General features: G+C 45.0%; 1 protein-coding gene across 1 annotated transcript; it reads left to right on the forward strand.

Moving 5' to 3' along the window:
- The first annotated feature begins 584 nt into the window (after positions 1 to 584).
- Positions 585 to 20,594, forward strand: smad7 (SMAD family member 7). The gene is made up of 4 exons (XM_014988586.2): positions 585 to 2,045; positions 3,893 to 3,946; positions 8,614 to 8,685; positions 19,666 to 20,594. Exons 1-4 carry the CDS (start codon positions 1,574 to 1,576, stop codon positions 20,202 to 20,204), a joined length of 1,137 nt encoding a protein of 378 aa, XP_014844072.1. The 5' UTR covers positions 585 to 1,573; the 3' UTR covers positions 20,205 to 20,594.
- Positions 20,595 to 21,091: the final 497 nt, after the last annotated feature.

The following is a 21,091-nucleotide window of genomic DNA, read 5'->3' on the forward strand; positions in this document are numbered from 1 at the left end:
GAAGGGGGCAGCAGCGTGCTCTCTTCTCGGACTCGGACCCAACAGTATGGTTTTACCCTGAGTTTAGGCTGACAGGCACATGTTCTTTACCTTTGAAATGTAACTTTACCCGTATAACCCATCCATTTTTTTTTTGCCGTCTTCACTGTAGAAGCAAATATAACATAGACTATCCTGGATAATCATCATGATTCGTCACGACACACTCTTATTAAACATTTTAACTGTATAAACTGAAGGAAAACTGCCTATTCAATTCAAAGAATTGCATCTAATAAGTTCAATTCTTAAATTGAACTTATTAGTTCATTTTCTGTGCTGTAAGCTCAGAAAATGTTCCAGAATTATTCCTCTTTTTCCATCTACTTGTAATTTTAAGGGGAAAAAAATATTTCTTTCCTTTTTATCCACTTTTTTTCTAAACTTTTAACTTTTTAAAACTTTTAAAAACATTATATTAAACTTTTCCTCTTGTGTGTTTTTATGTGCGCGCGCTTGTGTGCGTGTGCGCGCCGCAGGCTCTACTTGATCTGTTGTTTGCGCAACACAATCACATTTCTTTTAAGCGACAGGGTGTCTAGACGCACACGTGACCGGGCGCGTCAATGCGCATTGGAGACTGGAGGAAGGGCACCCAAACCATCCGCCTCATTTACAGGCACACACACACACAGAGAACCCTTTACAACCCCCCTCCACCAAACACCAGCAGCAGCCCTGCAGAGGGACTCTCTGTCGGCTCCATTTCTGCTACACACTCGGCCCACGGAAACTTCGTGCGAGGGGGAAAAAACGAGGCTGGATTATATTTGACCCGACAGGGATTCGGTTTGCTAAAATAGGTTCTCAGACTCGCTGCGTGGACGCGAATTGAGGTGGTCTCTCTCTCTCTCACGCTCTCTCTCTCTCTCTTTCTCTCTCTCGCTTCCTGCGTGGCTTTCCAACTCTACTCGGTTGTGAGAGAGAGCTTCAGACGTGGATTTGTTCCCTGGCTCCTCTCCGGACAGCAGACACCATCGGCGGAGAGCGCCACTGCGAGCGCCCGGATCGGGGATTTTGTGAATTAATGCTCCCGAAGATGCAGCGGACAGCTTGGGTTTTCATGGGATAATTAGGCCCCAGTTTCCCTGGTGTCCACAGCAGCATCCAGTGCACGCGGATAGAAATTTCTGACAGTAAAAATCTGCAAGGAGAGTGTTTTTCTCTCTTTTTTTCCCCTTTTCTTTTCTTTCTTTTTTTTTAAAGGGACCAGTCCTGCAGATCGGGGCTACTCACAGCTTGGTTGCAAAGGTTTCTAAGCTGCTAGACAGTGGAGGTGATGGTGATTTATTCCTGGGGGACAAGCTGACTGTCCCGTGAAACCCCCTTGACTGTTTTTCCGCTGATCTAAGTCTGCAGGAGAAGGCGACGGAGACTGGCGCATGCTACAGATTTCCTCCGCTCATCCAGCTCCCAGCTTTTCCACCGTATCCTCTCAGGCTGCTTGTCACTGCCTGGACTCGGATCCCGGAATCTTCATGATTTGCGGACACCATGCTCGTTTTTTAGCCGGGAAACCCTCTTCTCGTCCCGCATGTTTAGGACCAAACGATCGGGGCTCGTCCGGCGACTCTGGAGGAGCCGGGCGCCCGTGGAGGGCGACGGGGAGGCGGACAGAGGGACGCATGGCTCCTCGGGGGGCTGCTGCATGGGCAAAGCGGCGAAGGTGGCCAAGTCCAACGACGCCGGGTCGGAGGCCGAACTAAAGGCGCTGACCCACTCCGTGCTGAAGAAGATCAAGGAGAAACAGTTGGAGGTGCTCTTGCAGGCGGTGGAGTCCAAGGGGGGCGCCCGGAGCCCCTGCTTGCTCCTGCCCAGCAAAGTGGACGCCAAAGTGGGTCAGCAGTCTTACTCTCTCCCCATGCTGCTCTACAAAGTGTTCAGGTGGCCGGACCTCAGGCATTCCTCGGAGCTGAAGAGGCTGTCTTGCTGTGAATCCTACGGGAAAATCAACCCGGACCTAGTTTGCTGCAACCCACACCACATGAGCAGGCTGTGTGAACTTGGTGAGTTGAATAATTTTAAAAGTTCTTGTCAAAATTATTAGAAGGAGATGTGCCGGCTAAAAGTTACTGTTAAATTATCCTAAATCAGATTACATCACCTCTTCAGGGCAAGGGGTTTCAAGTTTCCTTTTTTTTCACAGGGGCGACTCCAGAAAGTTTAAAAAAAGGGGCGGTCTGATTAGGGGGACCAATGAATTTATTTATTTTATTTATTTTAGGGAGGCAAACCTAAACTAAAAGCCATGGCAGAATTTTAGAAGGCTTTAATGTAGAGGGAGGCCAACATAGGGTTGCTTGGAACTATTTTTATAAGAATTAACTGGCCAGAATGGAACTAAAATGAGTGAAAGTAGGATGAAATACAAATACCATGTTTTCCAGGCTGCAAGTCTCTCTGGAGTATAAGTTGCATCAATCAAAATGCATCATGAAGAGGGAAAAAAAACCCAAAACATAACGTACACTGGAGTATAAGTCGGATTTGTTTAGAAATTGTCAAACATGAAGGGGGCCTCATTAATGTTGATGATGTAATAAAGTGTTGTGCTCAGTTACTTGAATTTTAACAGACTCACAGAAGCTGCCAATTTTGGCTTAGAAGTCTGCTGGCAATTTCTGACGCACTGATGTCCATGCTCTAATCACAGTGGTCTGGAACGACTCCACTCCGCCTGCGAAGTGAGCAGCGGAGCGGAGACGCATGCAGTATAATTCCGGGTTGATGGAAAGGCGGTTGTAGCGGTAAAACCAAGAAGGCCCGACAGCAAAGTCATTTATATTCATCTCCTTGGCAACTACCAGAGTGTGGATACGTAACTGTTTATGTACCCAACTGAGGACTCGTTACTCCAGCTAAGGCAATCTTACTTTTAGCCAGCAATTAGCTTTCATCGCAGCTGAAGATGGTAATGTTCAATCCTAGGTTAATTTCCAACACTATGGATTAATAGTTTATGGCTAAGCTACATTATACATTAGATTTGAGCCTTTTCATGACTACCTCTTTCCATAATTCATGAAGATAAATAGAAATAAACCGGCGGACAATAGTTTGTGTATAGAAAGGGGTGAAATGCTAATGTCGAGTTACAAATTGGGTGAATTCACCCAAAGTTGTTGGAACTCATTAATTTATTTCTTTCAGTCTTTCATATTCATGTAGACAAAAATAAGATGATGTACATTTGAGACTATCTGGACGGGCCTCGCACCCATCCCCATCCTGGAGGCACAGCTGCTTTTTCTTTCTGTTGGGAGCTTCATCAAGTCTCAAGTCTATCATTTGCTCTGGAAACATTTAATATTTAAAGGTGCATTTTGAAATTCTTTGACCTCCTAAGAAAAGAAAAAAAAAACATTTTATGGCTGCCCGTGAAATAATAATAATAATAAAAAAAGAACATTTTGGGTTTCATCTAAGCCCTGCTTTCCAAACAAACAGCCTGGCTGCTATCTGAACATTTCATAATTGGCATTTCCAAAGTGCAGAGTGCCTCAGCCAGGACTCCAGTCTTTCCACAGTGAAGTTTCCAGCCCCCTCTCTTTCTTTCTTTCGCTCTCTCTCTCTCTCTGTATGTGTGTGTGCTTGCTTGGCGTCCCGGGCCAAAAGAGGCCCGTATCTCAGTTTGTCCTAGACGCTGATAGTGGCCCTTCTGGCGCCAGGCGGCCCCCTGTTTATCTGCCTGCCAATGAAAGGCAATAGCCGCCCGGCCGGCCTCACTGCCTGCCTCTTCAGGCGGAGCTGACAGACACAAATCTTTTTTTTTTTTTTTCCTCTGGCTGAAGAATGACAACTCTTATCTCAAAGTTTAAATCTCTCTCTGTTTTTTTTTCTCTCCTCCACACAGAGTCTCCTCCTCCTCCATATTCCCGCTATCCCATGGATTATCTTAAACCACCAGGTGAGTTTTTTCCAAGGCATGCAAATCTTAAAATGTAGATATGTATGTGTTGTGTTTTTGTCTGGATTTACATAACACCTTCATTTAGTATGCCTCTGCTGTGTATGTATGTGTGTGTGAGAGACGAAATGGCTCCACGTTATGTTGTGATTTATGATAGCAGTGGAGTGGCACGCCTGGCTGGCTGGCCAATTCCAGCATGGCTGGCAGCCAGGGCAAGGCAATACAAAGCTGAGATATCAGCTATAGACTGAGTGGCACGTCAGCAAGGGCGGTGGGTATGTCTGAGTGCGAGACGGTTTGTTTGTGCCCTCATCTGTCTGTTGTGAGATGCAGACAGGGCAGCAGCATCTGTGGAGCCAGGCAGCCTTTATCACAGAGAAAATTCAACAGAATGTAGTCTGTGTGTGTGGCTGGGGGTGTCGCTGACCTACTTCTCTGGGTGTACTGTAATTTTGGGGGTTTAGGTGAATTAATTTTCTTTTCCTCTTTTGAGTATGCTCATCATTTCACTTTTTTTTTTTTTTTTTTTTTTTTTTTTTTTTGCAGTTTGGATATTTTGACCAGGGAAATGTCAGGAAACTGTCTGTCTTCCTCGGGGCATTTTGTACCATAAGTCATTTTATACCTGCCTTTACAAGTGATGATTTAAAAGAGTTGTATGTCATCGATTCACAGCTTAATGTAAGGAAGTGTGGTTATGGCTGTGCTGAATATTCACCAGAAAGAGGTCACTCCACTGTACTATGGTTTGATGGGAGTTTGTAATCAGACATATTTCACAGGAGTCAACCCAGAATGTTCATTTGTGCACGCATGGGTAATTATTGAAACCCATAAACAGTAATTGCTGTTTGCAAACCCCAATATGGGTGAGATTATTAGTTTTGCTGTTTGGACTATTTCATTTATCTGTATATTCCATGAGGGGAATATTAATTGATTAATTAATTGATTGTTAGTGGGTTTTGTTCTCTGACTGTAGGCAGTGATACATTTACAGGCAAAAAAAAAAAAAACTTTTAATGTCACTTTTATCTGTATCACAATTATTGACGGCCAAAATGAACGTTTATTGTGGATGCAACAAGAACGCCCTCTTAAGTCTGAATCTTTACAGGGAAAATCTGAGCTCTTTGAGTTGTCTAAAGTTCGGTTTCCAACATGGCTGCCAGGGCAGATTGAACTTTAAAATATGAACCCTGATCAAGTCAAAATACCTTGATCAGGGTTGATGCAGATCATTATTATTATATAAACACATTTACTCACATAAAACTGAGTTGGTTATAGAAAATTACCAACAAATTGACTTTCTGTGGCAGAGCGCTGTATAATGGACCGATAAAACTCCAGAGCAAAAGCTGAGCTACAAAGATACGAAATGGTGAACTCAACCAGCCCCATGCTGTTCTGCTCTTTTCCTTATTGCGTTATGTCATCACCTGTTAGGTCAGTTTAAGTTTCACCACCCCACAACCAGGAAAGACTGGAGAGGTGGAGGTGATGTGAAAGATTTTCCTGACTGTAAACAGCCTAACTTTTTTTTTTTTAATTATCTCTATCTCTCTCGTGCTTTCTGACTCATTACCCATCTCGGTGTGTACTGGTGCAGAAAGAGCTCCGAGTTAAACAGTGACCAGTCAGCCGACTGGCCGGCTCGGAGGAGAAAGTGGCTTTCAGTGAGTGGAAACAATAGGAAGTCATTGCAGCTGCAGCTGCAGTAATTCAACCCCCCCACCTGCCCCCACCCCATAGCTCCTTTCACTCTGTCTTTGTCATCTGTCTCCACGCCGCTCTGGTAATATTATTGCATTTAAAAAGCAGCTCCAGCATGTTGAATACAAACAGAATTGATCTAAAACGTTGGCAGTGATGTCTGCTTGACGCTCGGCTCCCTGCTGATTGGCCGGGACTGGCTGCAGAGCTGGCGTCGCGTCTCTGTATTGAGTTCAGCTGGAGACTTTCCAGTGCTGAAAGGAAACGAGAAGGTAAATAGGAAATGCAAGTGGGATGCAGACAAAGGAAATGATTATACAACTCATGTTACCACCCGGTTTCCTCTCGTGGACAGAACGGACTGAACTTGAATTGTTGAACTGAACTGCAGGCGGCAAGGTTAAGGAGAGCAAGGAAGTTCCTGCTTTCTTATTGATCTGGGGTTTTGAAGTTTTAAGACCTAAATATTTGTCCCTTTAGCCATATTTGACAACTCTTTTTGCTTTTTATTTTTTTTTATTCAGTCAGGGCATGTTCAGTTGTAGCTCTGTGTCTGCATCGACCTGCAAAGCTGAAGGACGTGGTAATTGGACAGTGGAACAGCTCAGCTTATCATATAAAGATTGCCTCGGGAAGCTGTCCCGTCAGTCATCAACTCCTTTTCATTACTGGGAGTTAACGTGATTTTCTACGCCAATATTGCAGTGTTTGCTTTAGATCAGGCCGGGTTAAACTGTCACAGCATTCAGAAAAATCAGAATATTCTCTCTAAGAAGGCGATGGGATGTAAATATCCGCACGACGTGGAGGAGCGGCGGACTTTACGATGCTGCTTTTATAAATCCACTGAGCAGGAAGTGAGGTTGTGTGTGTCAGGGTGCCCGTCCTTCTCCGGCAGCGGCGGTCAATATGAAAGGAGCCTGGACATAAAACGGTACCTTGTCTCAGCTCTGGGGAATATAAATCACACACTGTTTGGCTCCTTCACTCTGATGCCCCCCTTTCTGCACCCTGTGGTCAGCGGTGAACTGCTGCCCGACAGTCCAGAGCAAGGCGTGCTGGCAGCGAATTAAAGGACGGGCCCAGGCTGTTCCCTGTGCATCTCTTTGGGGAGACCGCAGCAGTACGGGCCTTGTCCGGACGTTGCAAGGGACTGCACTGTGAAACCACAGTGGTCACTGCCTTAATTCAGTCGTTTTTATCATCCACCGAAGCTGCACATTGGACACCCTAGCTTCTAAGTTCTTATTGCGATCAATTTGACTTAAAAGTCATCCTTCAGTCGCGCTGGTGTTCAGTGGATGTTGGGTGAATAGACAGAATGACGTGTAGCTAAAGGAATGTATAATTAGTGCAGCTACTAGCGACTAGCCGGCTCCCAGCAGAGTTTCGCTGTAGTCGGTGTGCACACCTCTTCTCTTAAAGCTCCATTCATGTGTCGTGTTGGAACTAGTCCACATTACAGGTCTTTGAGGGGGGTTTAGCATTCAAAAAGGAGGAGAGAATGACTAGTTTTGCCTCCCTGGCCTGCCTGATAGTTTGCCCTAAATAGGATTTAAATGCATGGTTGCCTTCAGGACCTAAGTTCTGTTTGTGTAGAGGAGTGTTCAAAGGGAGCCCACACACACAGGTTTATCCCTTACTGTAAGCTTCCTAGTTGTATTAGACCCAGTACACTTTAATAATATTATTCAAATGTTCTAATAATATTATTCAAATGCAAGCCTGAAACTATTTTAAAACAGATGTTATTTTATCAGTATTTTAGATCTTTTAAAAGTCTATTTTTTTCCCCCAGCTTTCACAAATGACAGTCTGTTCTTCTTACATATTGTGTAAGAAGAACAGAATATGTAGTTCTTGAATTGCGATTTTAGTTAATTTTTTTTCTTAGGAGTAGAATAAAAGCTACACAAACTTTAAAAACCAAATCTGTTCATTGTAGAATGATCCAGTTCGTGTTTGATTTGAAGTATTTTACATGTTGGGCTAAGAGACGTTCAGATGCAGTCCAGACACATAAAAACATGAAATAATCCTTTACTTTACTGCTAACAGAAACTACAAAGCAAATGGATGCTTTGATGACATTAGCAGCTAACTGGTAGCAACTCGCTATGTTCTCACAGCACTAACAAAGTTCATCTTGTCTGGAGTTTCAGACTGGTTAAAAACAACAACCTTTGATTAAATCGATTCCTTTTTTTGTTTTCAGCTACTGAAAATATGAAGCAAATTTTTACTTTAGTTTTGATTAGAAACTACAAAGCAGATGCTAACCTTAGCATTGCTAGCTGGTATTGTCACAGGGCTTTAAACTCACTTATTTCTGTCAGTTTCTTCTTACAGGTTACCCAAATTAATAAGTCATGGTGCTTTTTTTTTTTTTTTTATTGCTTTTGACACATGTTCTCTGGACCAGAACTGAAAAACTACTTCCTTTTTTACTTCAAAATAAGAGTCTATAATATGGGTTCAACTGAGTGTTGAGCTCAAAGGTTATACCTTCATATCCGTGTCCATATTATCTCCTACGTATTTAACTAGAAGGTCTTTATTCACGAGGCATTCTTCCCTTTGGTGAGAAATATTGCGATGTGGAATATCATAACATCTCGTTTTGTTATTGAGCGGGGAATAAAAGAGCCAGTCTCGAGCCCTGGTCGTTGACAGAAAGAATCTAACCCTTTCTGGTTCAGCAGCTCGTCTGTGTAAAGAAGCAGGGCTAACATTCCTTCCAAAGCACCGGATTATAGGGGGGATTATCAGGGGTGTAAGAAATTCTCTGCTGTGTGTGTGAGAGAGGGTGTGAGCTTCATCGTCAGCGTCTTCATTAGGCATTGATTTCACCCGAGTGATTGACGGCCTCGCATCTGCTGCTTTGCTGCCGTCTCCCGTCACACACAGGAACACGCTCAGTACTAACTCAGAGTCTCTCTTTCCGTCAGATTCTCCAGACTCTGGGCCTTCATCCAGTGAGACTGGGGGAACTACGTACTCGGCCCCTGTGGGGCTTTCAGGTAAATATTCCCACCAATACATCTTGCCTTTATATCACCCATTTTTCTGCTCTTCCTCCTCATCGTCTCCCTCCTCTGTTTTTCCTTTCCCTCCGCTTCACATTCCTCCTGACACACACATCATCTCCCCTCCATACTTGCGATGATGAGGCGGTGATTGTGGGGGCCCCAGCTTCCCCTCTGTAATAAAACAGCCAGTGAAGGAGGGAGGTGCAGTTCTCCCACAGCCACATAAATTCTTCCCTTCTGGCTCTTTGAACAACGCTCCTCTCTTCTCCCTTCTCCTCTCCCATCGCTCTCTGTGTGATGTTGTAATGGAAGACAAACACGCCAGGCTGTTGTTTGCAGAAGAATATGTTCAGTGCATGTAGTGTTGTTGAGGAGAGGGACGGAAAGCAGGCTGAAACCGACATTCGAGTGTTTGTTTCGTCGTGTTTGCAGATACAGTGGATGTCTTTGTAGACGGAGAGTAACTCTCCTCTAGGCTGAGACACAGGGCACCTTACTTTCCTCCAACTCTTACGCTGAACGTGTTTCGGGCTCCATGAGAGTCCTTCCTGTAATCCCTCCCCCCCAGCTTTGGCAGAGTCGCCTTCCTTACCCACAGGCTGCAGAATACGATGATGCTCATGAGAGAGGGAGAGGGTTTGCTCTCCAGTGCTGTTCTCTGCTTTCATTTGCCGCATATGGTTCTCATTATAGAGCCTTTAAAGCCTGTTTTATGTCAGTTGGTGTTCGCTGCCCGTTTCCCCCCGCCCCCGTCCTTTGTTTGGTGGTTGGGGGTGGAGGGTTTAGCCTTCTTGCCTGTGTGTGTCAAGAGCAGAAGATCCAAAAATCACACCCCACATCCTCCTCCAGACCATCAGGATGGACACTAAAGTCCTCCCTTTGTGCGTTAACTAAAGACACATTTCATACACTGTTCAAACTGTGAAACCCAAGAAGTGGAGGCTTAGCAGGCGCCCTCCCTTCGTCTTCCCTTCTTCAGCCACCCCTCCTCCCCTGTTTTCCTTCCTGGCGAGGAGGACATGGCCGTGGCAGCCAGCGTCTTTGGTGAATGGGCCTCCTCAGCGAGAGCGGGAGAGGTAGAGAGGCTGAGGCGTGATGGCCAAAGCTCTCTGCCCCCATGGTTTCCGCTGCAAGCCAAACGAATTGGGGGTGTAATCTATTCCTCCTCTGCCTCTTCTTTCACCCTCCCCGTTTTCCCCGCTTGGCTCCCTCCCTCTGGGGGCCTGACAAAAGAAACATGGCTCCCCCAGAGGCCCTGCTGCTGACCTTCCAATTCACTCACTTTGCCCTTTTTATGTTCTTCTCCGGACAAATTCACAGAGGAGAGGGAGGCTTAAAGGGTACTGGCAGTCAGCAAGAGGCTTGCTGCGTTTTACATTGTTTTACAATAATAAACTTGCTTTCTTTGAGGAGACGGGCTAGAACAAGCAGCGAACTCACCTCCGAAGACATAGTTCATTCAGACTTTAGATAAATCAGTTCTTCTCCATCTCTACATGCAGGGGAAAGCCTAGATTGCTCAGGACGGAAGGAGTTAAGTGAACTGTGACAGCGACAAGCACAAATGCAAACTAGGCTGCCTGCCAGACTAGCGGCTCCAAAGCTCCCCTCACTAGCCCACGTCATCGGCTTGGAACAGAGCAGAGGGGAAGGGAAGAGGAGAGGACGGCTGGAGCCGGGCGTCAGGGCCACCAATCTTGGCGAAGACCTAGATCAGGGGTTTATAGGTTCACCCAGGCATTGAGCTGGGAGATCAGATTAGGGATTGAGAAATGGAGATCAGGTCAGGGTTAAGAGGGTGCTGGACTGTTGGTTATGAATCTCTGGAGTGTTAAGTAACTCTTGGTTATGAGCAGCTTAGAAGGCGTTCTTGTTGCCCGTCGAGCTTTAACGTCTCTCCAATAAGTTTTTATTGAAGCAGTCGCGGCTCTGTAGAGTTGGCTGCAGAATGTCGTTTCTGCCGTTTCATAACAGCCAGGGGGCAAAACAATACACCCAACCCACAAAGAGAGACAATGCATGATACACAAATCAGTCCTTAACAATCCTTTCTGAGAAAACCGAAAATCCACATGTGAAGCTGTTATTGGCTACCGGCGACCAATCAACAGCTTTCTCTCAGTATAGCTTGTTGCTTTTTTTTTTCTTAGTAGTGGGAGCTTCATCAGTGCATTTACAACAGAGTTTCCCCTGAACAAACCGTATCATATCCATACATAAATTTCACTTTTTTTTTTTTTTTTTTTTTTTTTTTTACCTCTTGGGTTGACATTCTTTAGATATTTGCAAGTTAAACATTAACACCTTACATTGAATATATTCAGTCAATAATATAACTAAAACCTGCCTCACTTAATTGTTCTTGAGCTCAAATATGTGGTTTTAGCAGTCTTGTGCTCTGGCCTCAAAGATGGGTTTAGATATTATACATTTATGCGTTGCAAAGTGAATATAGGGGGCGTGGCTTCGACGAATTAATTAAATGCGTAAAATCAGCTGTACTTCCACGAAGATCCAAACTTCATTATCTTTTCAGTAAGATAACATCTTATTTATTCCCATATATTTCAATTCATTTGCAACCGTGGCTACAAAATAACAAAATCTACAGAGGTACTACTTCCTTTCTTACTTCAAAATAAGAGTGACAAGCGTTGATGAGGTGCCAGTCTTAAAGCACTCTTATAACGGAGAATAGTGCTTCACAAGACAGACTTGACTTTGACAAGAAATTTACAATTTTTGTTTTTTATTACAAGAACTTGCAGCTGCAACAGCAGATCAAAAACTCAGGTCCATCTAGATCAAAGCAATAAAATATCAGTTGCTTTAAGTGCATGTTTTATTTGATAATTACTGTTGCGTAGTACACCATGGCCCATACATTCAAGTATTCCATAAAGTAGACTTCTGTTTGTGCCAGACGCTTGAAAGTGTAGCATCTGAGTGTCAGTGGCATGCCTGCTGGTGCCGTTGGGGGCTGACCCAGAGTGCCTGTGTGTAACCGGATCCAGTCGCACAGTGGTGGCATGTACACTCTCACATACACACACACAGGCGAGGAGATAAAATGACCCGGTGCGAGCCCTGGCGCATGGCCGATTGTCACACAGGCGCTTCCTCCCACTGCGGGTTAAATTTAGGCCAAGTTGTATTCTTATACCGCCAGCCTACCTCGGCAGACAGTCACCCGGCCCCCTTGGCCAGTCAATTAGTCATCCAGTGAATTGGCTTGAAGTGTAACCTTCATCAGGGGCTGTGATGAAGATTAAATTTAGTCCTGGCACCATGGCTCATTAAAAAAAAAAAAAAAAAAAAAAAAGGCTTTATTGGGCATTATCTTGAAATATTTTCACACGAGGAGGTTTTTACACTTAAGAAAATTAAGAGTGGAAGCTTGCAACAGAGCACCCTCGGTGTGCCTCCGCTTGCTGAGCATTCCTGCCTTGTTTGGGTTAGCAGGGAGAGGAAAGGGCCGCGCAGGATATGACCTCATGTCTTTGAGGAAAAGCCGAGCGGACAGAGAGGTAGCCGAGGCCTCATCTTGATGGAAAACAAACACTGGGGGTACACCAACCAGAAATGAGGAAGGCAGGGCATCAGAAAGAGAGGAACCGAACGGAGAAATGCACTCTTTGAAAACGAGGACCGTTTCCACCAAAATTTACTACTTGGTTTCCATTCCTTGTTGGTTTTCTCGTATGAACACTAAGAGAAGGGAATGAAGAGGCAGAGAGAAGATGGCGGCTTTGGGTGGAGGGAGAGATGGCCGGCAGCTCTGCTCGGTTCTCTGTAATTTGGAGGATGCGTGTTATAGCCAGCGAGCTGAGCAAAGCAGAGCCGGGCCGCTCTGTGCTGGGCCAGGATCTCTCATTACTCCCCACTTCCTCTCCTTGCGAGGCAGCCAAGCCAACCTCTTGGCAAGGGACTTAATTTTGGTTTTGGCCGCCCTCTGTTCCCCACCCTGTGTCATTATGCTGCACAAATCGGAAAAACATGCACGCAGAAGGCGGCGGATGATGGAGTGGGATTGAGGAGAGTTGTGTCTTGCTTTGCTCTACATGTATTTTGTGTTTTCCCTTTGCCTCAGATGCTTTGGGACGATGTGCTTGCCGGTAAAAAAAAACATTACCTTTAGCGCGGTTGACAGGAGGGCTCTGCAGCTCTGGTTCTGAGCCAAAGCTGGACGGAAGCCCAGGACAAGATGAACATTGTTTTGGTTCGCAGTGGCTCTGTGGGAGTGGGCTTTGACATTACCTAAGGTATGAAGCTATATCTGGGGGGTGGGGTGAATGAATGTGTGAAGGGGGCAGTGGAAAAGGAAAACTCAAACCACTTGTATGGAGGATTAAAAAAATGGAAATAAGTGGAGACATATGCCCATAAAACCTGCGTGTGTGTGTGTGCGTGTCTCCACCCTCCTGCCTGCTCATTCATGGAGTCAGTTTGTCTTTTGTGTACTCTGGAGTGCCTTTGTGTGTCAGTAACTGAATCTCTATCAGCACTGGAACAACCGCATACATTTAGGGGTATACAGAGGTGTGTATATAAACAAAAATAAAATGAAAAGAGCGCTCAGGCCACATCCAACTGGAACTGCTGGTTGTCTGTTTTCTGTTTGTGGTTTCTGATTTAGTTCCCACGGTCTTTTAGCCGCAACAATGTAGGCAATTGTTCATCTTGTCTATCCATCTATCTATATATATTTGTATGTGTGTGAGTGTGTGTGACACTGCTTCTCCCAGATAACGATCTTGTGGGAAGTCTCTTGACTTGTGTGTCTGCAAAAGTGAGCTCATGACATCATTCTAGCCGGCCTGGCACCGTGTTTGAAAGTACCTTGTGTTTATTTGTCCTGTCACCCTGGGAAATCTGGGCTGCAGGGAGTGGTTGTGTATGTGTGAGCGTGCAAGGGTCAGCCTGATGAAGTGTTGTACCAAGAACTCGACAGGAATGGGAAAGAGGTCCAGCATTAGGAAAGCAAACGTCCCATTAGAAAGCATTGTCGTACAGCTTTTGGGGACCTTCTGAGTGCCATGTGGAAGATGCAGGCCAGGGACTGGAGGAATGAAATATTCACAAGTTTATATATATATATATATATATATATATATATATATATATTTCTGAATGACCATGAGAAGCTCCTGTGTTTGAAAAACTGAGCTACGGACACCAAGTAGGGAGAACGCATGCAGTTTCGTCTCCTTATCTTCTCCCCCGGTCGCAGCCGGATGGCTCATGTTCGAGATGGCGTGTCTGCAACTCATTCTCTCTATCTGTGTTTCTGCAAGAAGTCAGATCTGCAGATAGACAAACCGGGCCACTCCTCTGTGTGGTTTTCCTGCCATCAGGGTTTATTTACGTTTCTTGAGATTGGGGTGGAGGGTGGCCGGGGGCGTTAGCAGCTTCAGTTACTTGTCATCTTAAAGCTTCACTTCCTGTCTGTTGGCTAAGAAAGCCACTCCAGCCAGTCCTCCAGACCAACAATTAGCTTTGGCGTTGGAAAACAACATGTAACATATAGGACCATAACAAGCTAGAGACGAGCAACGTGCTGCTGGGTCTCGGATAGAATTAGTAGTAGTTTTGAATTTACTAGAATATGAAGAAATTATAAGGTTTTCTCCATTTATGTATCAAAGCACACTAGCCTTTAACTGGGTTTTATTAAGTACATTTAAGTAGATGCTGTTATTTGATGCATTTAATGAGTTGAAGTTGAAGCTCCTCTTCGCTATGAAACTGTTCATTTGCACGGTGATCCAGTATTGCTTGTCATTTTTTGCTGTCGTTAACAGGTATCACCACCAGTCATCTTTTGGTGTCATTGATACTCAAGCTGAAGATAGATGTTCCTCATTTTGTGAAGCTGCTGTTGTGTTGCATTGACGTGAGATGAGGACAGTCTACTTTCCTCGGTGCTGCACAGTAAAACTGCTGTCCTTTCTTCTTCTGGAGTGGCCGCCCGTCATTGAATTTCTGGCTGCACAAGAAGCGAGCCAGACGGTCCTTAGAGGCGCTGCGAGCTGGCTGTCGAAGCGTTGTCGGGACTCTAAAACTCCAAAAGAGAGAAATCAATGACACCTCGTGTTTTGTTTGCAATAACGGAGGAATGCTTAGCTTTGACCGCAGATGAAGGTGCACTCGCATGCATACACATTTTTGGGGGGGACGAGGGGGCTGGACTTATACAGCCTGGCAGAAAGAACAAAAGGAATGCCTCCAGACCTTTGGAATAGACTTTCCCCGGCTTGCGAGAGGGTGTTGACTTAGAAAATAAGGCACCGTGACGAGCCCTTCCACCCCCCTGCCTGGAGCTGTTTCCTTCATGTCTTCCTCATTCCAGTTTTCACCCAGTGTGTCTGATGACAGGGCTATTACACGTCTGAGGTGAGAGAGGCCCAAACAGCCGCAGATTTCTGAGGGATCAATGCGAGGCGCTTCTTGGCGCCTTCTCGCCATTTACTCATATTGAAACTGTGCAGAACCGAAGGTCGAAAATCGTGTGCGAGAGACGGAGTGTAATGTGTGTGAATCGGCTGACTTCTAAGAATAGCGCCAACCTGGTGGGTGTCTGTGCGTGTGGAGTCAGACAGAGGTAATGATTAACCTTTCCAGACTGTGTTTGTGTCCCTGGGAGAAGTGCGGCGAGTCTAGCACCTCCCCGCCCTCCTTCACAGCCGTCCTGCCTCGCTTCCCCTTCGGCTCAGTCCAGTTGTCTCGGCTAGCTTGGCGTCTGCTTTATTAAAGCTGTAGAGCATTAAAACAGGGGAGTTGACACCCAGTTAAGTCCGTGGTGCTTATGCTAAAAATTCAGCACTGCATAACTGCGTAAACGGTTTGATAAATATTTACAGTTGTCGGATATCTGTGATGCGTTACTTGCAGGTCACAGTACAACTTGTGATAAGGACATTTGTGCGCATAAAGATATAAGGCTTGCAATATTTTCATACATTGCACAAAAATGTATTTTATTTGTTGTACGTTTAGTTGTAGTTGTCAAACTTGTCATGTAGCAAATCTAACTTTCTAGTCATTCTGCTCTTTGATTAACACAAGCACAACAAACTATTAGCTTAAAAATATTTTGGACTATCTGCTCAGCTAGCTAGCCAGCAGTCTGCTTCTTTACATACATGTAGCCCATAACTGACTCACTGCAGTTTATATAAAAATTGGAAATGTTCGGAAATATTTCCTATCGAGTCTGTCTGACTTTTAAACATTTTAAAATGTGTGTTTGATTTCATTTAGCCAGCTTACTGTCAGTGTGCAGAGTAGGTGAAATGTGTGCAGAAAAATCACCTAATCATCTAAAACCACTTGAAGACGCTATGAACTATAAAACGTAGAAGCAACATGATGGAAGAAGTTGAGTGCTTTCGTACTCATAAGTTTCTTAAACCTTAGTCGTCCGGTCCGTTTGATGCTGTTTTGTCCATTGCAAAAACTAGCTGTAACTAGGACAGCTGGATGCATCATCACTCGAGAGCTCGATTGCTTTGTTGTGAAGAGGCAGGAAAAGGCTTTGTTAGATGTGGAGGTGCGGGGGTTGGGTGTTTGCATGTGGACCCCATGGGACAAACGGGAATGGGACACAGCAGCAGCAGCAGCAGACAACTGACAGGAGGAGGACAGAAAGGGTTAGAGTGACAGATGGCCACAGGCTGCCGGCTAGCCAGCTTATCTCTGGCGAGGAGGAGAAGCCCGAGACACAAGAGGAGCTTAGAGGCCAGAGTGCAGAAGGGAGCAGGTGGGGAGGCAGACAGAAACTCAGACTAATGCTTCAACAGGCAGACGTCCAGAACCCGGACACGCAGACAGATGTACAATCAGAGCCCACAGTGAATATTCAAGACCTGGAGCTAATGAACAGACACACACAGTGCTACTACTGTGACTTCATCTGACACACACTTTTAAGAGATGCATCTGAAACAGTGTCGGGCTGCAACTCCGTGAGCTTGACACCTTTTACATGCGATGATTATTTAAAGAAAAACAGCACAAAAACCCCAAGGTGGTTTTTGCACTTGGAAACTAAGGTGAGTTTACGTGACGCCGCTAAAATTAGCGAGTGTTTTCATACATGCATGTTTGTCCAGCAGCATAACTCATGAGGTGTAAGCTCATCTGCTGTCAGAACAAGCTGTGAACATTACTATTTGCGAGGCAGCACCCCGCTGATAGAGGAGTCTGGCTGTCTCGCCTTCCCGCCGGCTGATTCACTCAATGGGTTTGGGTTTGTTTACCTGCAGGAGACATCTGAGCGTCGACAGAAATCTGCTGATGTGTCTATTAAAAAGTGGTGGCACGGATATTGAAACACGAGCATTTTTGTAGTCCGTTCGCAGTTTCTTTTGTGAAGGAGACATAAGACTACGTCAGTATATTGACGACTTTTCTCCATGAAATTCAGACTTGTATTTTTTTCCGCAGTCTGATACCCGTTTATGCTTGAAAAATAACTAACATAAGCTTTAAAGTAGGAGTCTGGACATTTTTTTTTTTCATGACGGTAACAGATATTTTTTGTCAAGACAGTTTTATGTTTCTAAAGATATATGTGTCTCTACAAATATAACTACTGTCTGTCGTGAACGCTGTTTTATTCCTGCTGGAAATATTTTGATTCTGGGCAGTTAGCTGAAATGCTAGGCTAACAATAAACTTGTTTGCTCGTTTTTCCACGCATGATTTAATTATCACTTTGTCTCATCTTAACTCTGTTCATTTATTGCCAGCTGACAAAATGGTGAAAAAAAAAAAATCTCCTACATTGAAAGCTCAGATTTTTTTGCGTTGGTCACGATAATTTTTAGCTGCTGTCATTTCAGCTGCTCTCTTCAGGTCTCTCTCTACGTATCTGTCTGTCTGAGCGCTACAGGTCACATGAGATGGACTGACCTGAAGCTGCAGCAGTCAGTTCAGTTTCTTTGTGAAGGTCAGCTCAACGGGTGAAAGAAAAGCGCATTATTAGTCTTTAAAATCTGAAATGAGATATAAATAAGTCAAATATATATATATTTTTTAATAGGGTGATCCTCTGCTTCTTGACTTCCAGCAGTTTGCTTCTCTCCTGCCTTGATTATTCCCCCCCCCCCTTTCCTCTGAGGTTTTCTCACACCACGAGTTTAAAGTTTCTCAGAGGCTAGTCCACGAGGCGGGGGAAACGGCAGGACTGTTAGTGTAGTCCTGAATAGCAGAGTGTTTTCGAGCTGCAATGACAGGCTCAGACAGGCAGCCGCTCTAATGACCTATGACGCCAAGCTCTGTCTCTCTCAGCAATAATACACACACACACACACACACACACACACAGCAGGGCCCCACAGGTGAGCTCCACCAGCAGGCCCGTGCGTCCTTGTCCTTATCAACCTTGGCTCTTCCTGTAATGTGTAAAACATGCCGGATTTGGAGACTGTCTGGCATCTTCTTGAGACATAAAATGTTGTCTTGTCTTTTATCAGAAAGATAAATTCTCTTTTTTGCCTGCATTTAGTCAAATGGAGATAGCTGGGTGCTTGGTTTCCTTTAGCACCCCACCAGGATGGATTTACGATAAATTCCCCGAGGCTCAGCTCAGCTCAACTTCAAAGAACACAGCCCCGCTTGTTTTATGGAAGGCATGCTTTCAGTTTTGCTGGCCCCCTTTTCCTTCTCCTAGACTTTTTCTGTCTGTCTTCTCCCAATGTTTTCTTTTTCCCTTCCTCTTTTTTTACCCCCTCCTAATGAAGGCTAATGACAGGCCAGGATAAGTCTGCCTGGGCCGGGAGAGATCCTGCCGCATTAGCGTCGCAGTTACTCCCAGACGGGACCTTCCAAATTACCGGTTGCATTCACAGCTACTGCTAGATGAAAGGGGGCAGGTCCAGGGGCTCTGTTCAGGTTTTCCTCCAAATATATACCCACATTCCAAGCTTTCCTGATGTTTGGGAAGTGGCCTATGGGAATGGATATTTATACACTTGAGAGAAATTGCCGCAATGAGGCGATCACGCCAAAAAGCACAAGAGACACTTAAAAGTCCAAAAAGGAAGCAAAGTTGTAAAAGTAACGGTCAAAATATGTAAAAAGCATTCCTTCTCCTCCCCACCCCGCCCCCTCTCCGTCTCAATCTATTTCCCTTGCGCCTGACTGGCTCCCTTTTCTTACTGGGAGTCGCTGGAAGCCAGATTTCTGCGGAATAGAGATATGAAGGGAGAGTGCGGCGGCGCAGGAGGCGCTCTAAAGGGAAAGGGGATAGATTTTGGAAACTGGAGCGCGGCCAGTGCTACACTTCTTTTCTACGCTCAGGGGAAACTTCAGACCCACGAGGCCTCACTTGTCAACGGTTCAGACGCCGGGGGTTGGAGAGTTAACGGCCTGCGTCTGACGCCCGCCCAACATGGTTTATGTGTTTGTGTGAAAGCCCTGCATCAGTTACCGTGTCTCCGTCGGTCAAACTCTTCATTTCCTCCAGCAGGGCGAAGTATGTTGCTGTAGAGACAATCAGCACAAGAGGTTGACGTCAGTACATTGTTGGCCGGGCCGCTACAAAAATACAGCGAGCCAGACAGAAGATAAGCATTTAATGCCTAGATAAATATTGTACTGCATGTGGAAACTTGCCTGGCAGTGCATCTCCGAGTTGATTTTTCTTGTCTGTGGTCCAGGAATTCCAATATGGTTTTCCTGCATGGCAGAAATTGTGGATGACAACTCCGTTTTGGCTCCTGACGAAAGCGAATTCTCCATTTCCCAAAACGGGGATAAGGATGAGGTTGTTCAGCTGTAGCAATGTTTAAGCAGCTTTGTTGCTCAGATCTAGACAACATCTGATCACATCTTTCATGAAGTCATCTTTTTCTCCTCCTCCTCTCTCTTTCTCCTTGATCTGCACATTTTCATTGTCCCATGTCTTACTTTTATTGCAACTTATTTATCGCCTCTAAGCGTCTCCATATCTTTGTTCCCCTCTTCCAGATTCCCTGGCGTTGCAGGAGTCAGGAGAACCGGCCCACTGGTGCGTGGTGGCGTACTGGGAGGAGAAGACACGCGTCGGACGCCTCTACTCGGTCCAGGAGCCCTCTCTGGACATCTTCTACGATCTACCTCAGGGGAACGGCTTCTGCCTGGGCCAGCTTTGCTCGGACAACAAGTCCCAACTGGTTCAGATGGTGCGGGCCAAGATCGGCTACGGCATCCAACTGACGCGCGAGCCAGACGGGGTGTGGGTGTACAACCGCAGCTGCTACCCCATCTTCATCAAGTCGGCCACACTGGACAACCCGGACTCGCGCACGCTGCTCGTGCACAAGGTGTTCCCCGGATTCTCCATCAAAGCTTTTGACTATGACAAGGCGTGCAGCCTGCAGAGGCCGAACGACCATGAATTCACGCAGCAGCCTCGCACGGGCTTCACGGTGCAGATAAGCTTTGTGAAGGGTTGGGGACAGTGCTACACCAGACAGTTCATCAGCAGCTGCCCGTGTTGGTTGGAAGTAATCTTTAACACGCGATAGCAGCAGCAGGAGCCTTCCTCCTCTTCACGCTGACCTCTTCAACGCCCACTCACAGAAAAAAAAAGACTTTTTTTTTTTTTTTCTTTTTTGTTCCAGAGGTTCAAATGCAGAAGAAGAAGGAAAAAAAAAGGATTTTAAAAGTGAGAAAAAAGTATAAATTCTGATGGACTTGTTTAATAAATGACTGAGATTTAATTAAAAAGAAGCGAAAAAATGTATTTTATGTTATATATAAATATATTATTAATTGTAAATATGAAGACGTTTTATATGCATCATTATTTATGTATTGTGCAATGTGTTGATGAGAAGAAAAGAAGATGCACTTTGCTTAATATAAATACAAAACGAAAGAAATGCCAAAATAATAAAAAAAAAAAATACAAATAATTATATTTGTCTTGTCTATTTTTGGGGGGATTGAGGCAATTCCTTTAGTTTTAAATTCTCTTAGCTGTACTGGATTGAATCCCACTTGTTAACTTTTGTGTTCTAAGAAAATCGGCATCGGTTTAACTTTGTGCTCCTGGGACACTTTGATGTTGTCTTTAAAGCGTTTTCCTCCAAGTCGAGATGAGTCAGACAATGTCACGAGCTCGGCGTCCTCGGGCTCGTTACTGCTCGGCAAAATTGTCTGTTTTTCCTGAGTTATTTGGGGATGAATGTCCCACTTCCTCTCTGTCATTAACTGACTCATGACATCACAGTCAGGAAGCACTAATGACAAATTTCAGGAACCAATAAAGTCAACAGCGGGTCTGGCTTCCTGGAGAAGCATCTTTGTTTTAAATGGCTGATTTAAGAGAATGAGAATGGTATGTTTCAAACAAAGAATCCTGCGCCACGCCTCGAGAGAAAATAAACAAATGAAGTCTTGGAAAACTACA

This window comes from Poecilia mexicana, unplaced genomic scaffold, assembly GCF_051168715.1.
Source record: "Poecilia mexicana isolate PSO_F unplaced genomic scaffold, ASM5116871v1 scaffold_12, whole genome shotgun sequence".
Lineage (NCBI taxonomy): Eukaryota > Metazoa > Chordata > Actinopteri > Cyprinodontiformes > Poeciliidae > Poecilia > Poecilia mexicana.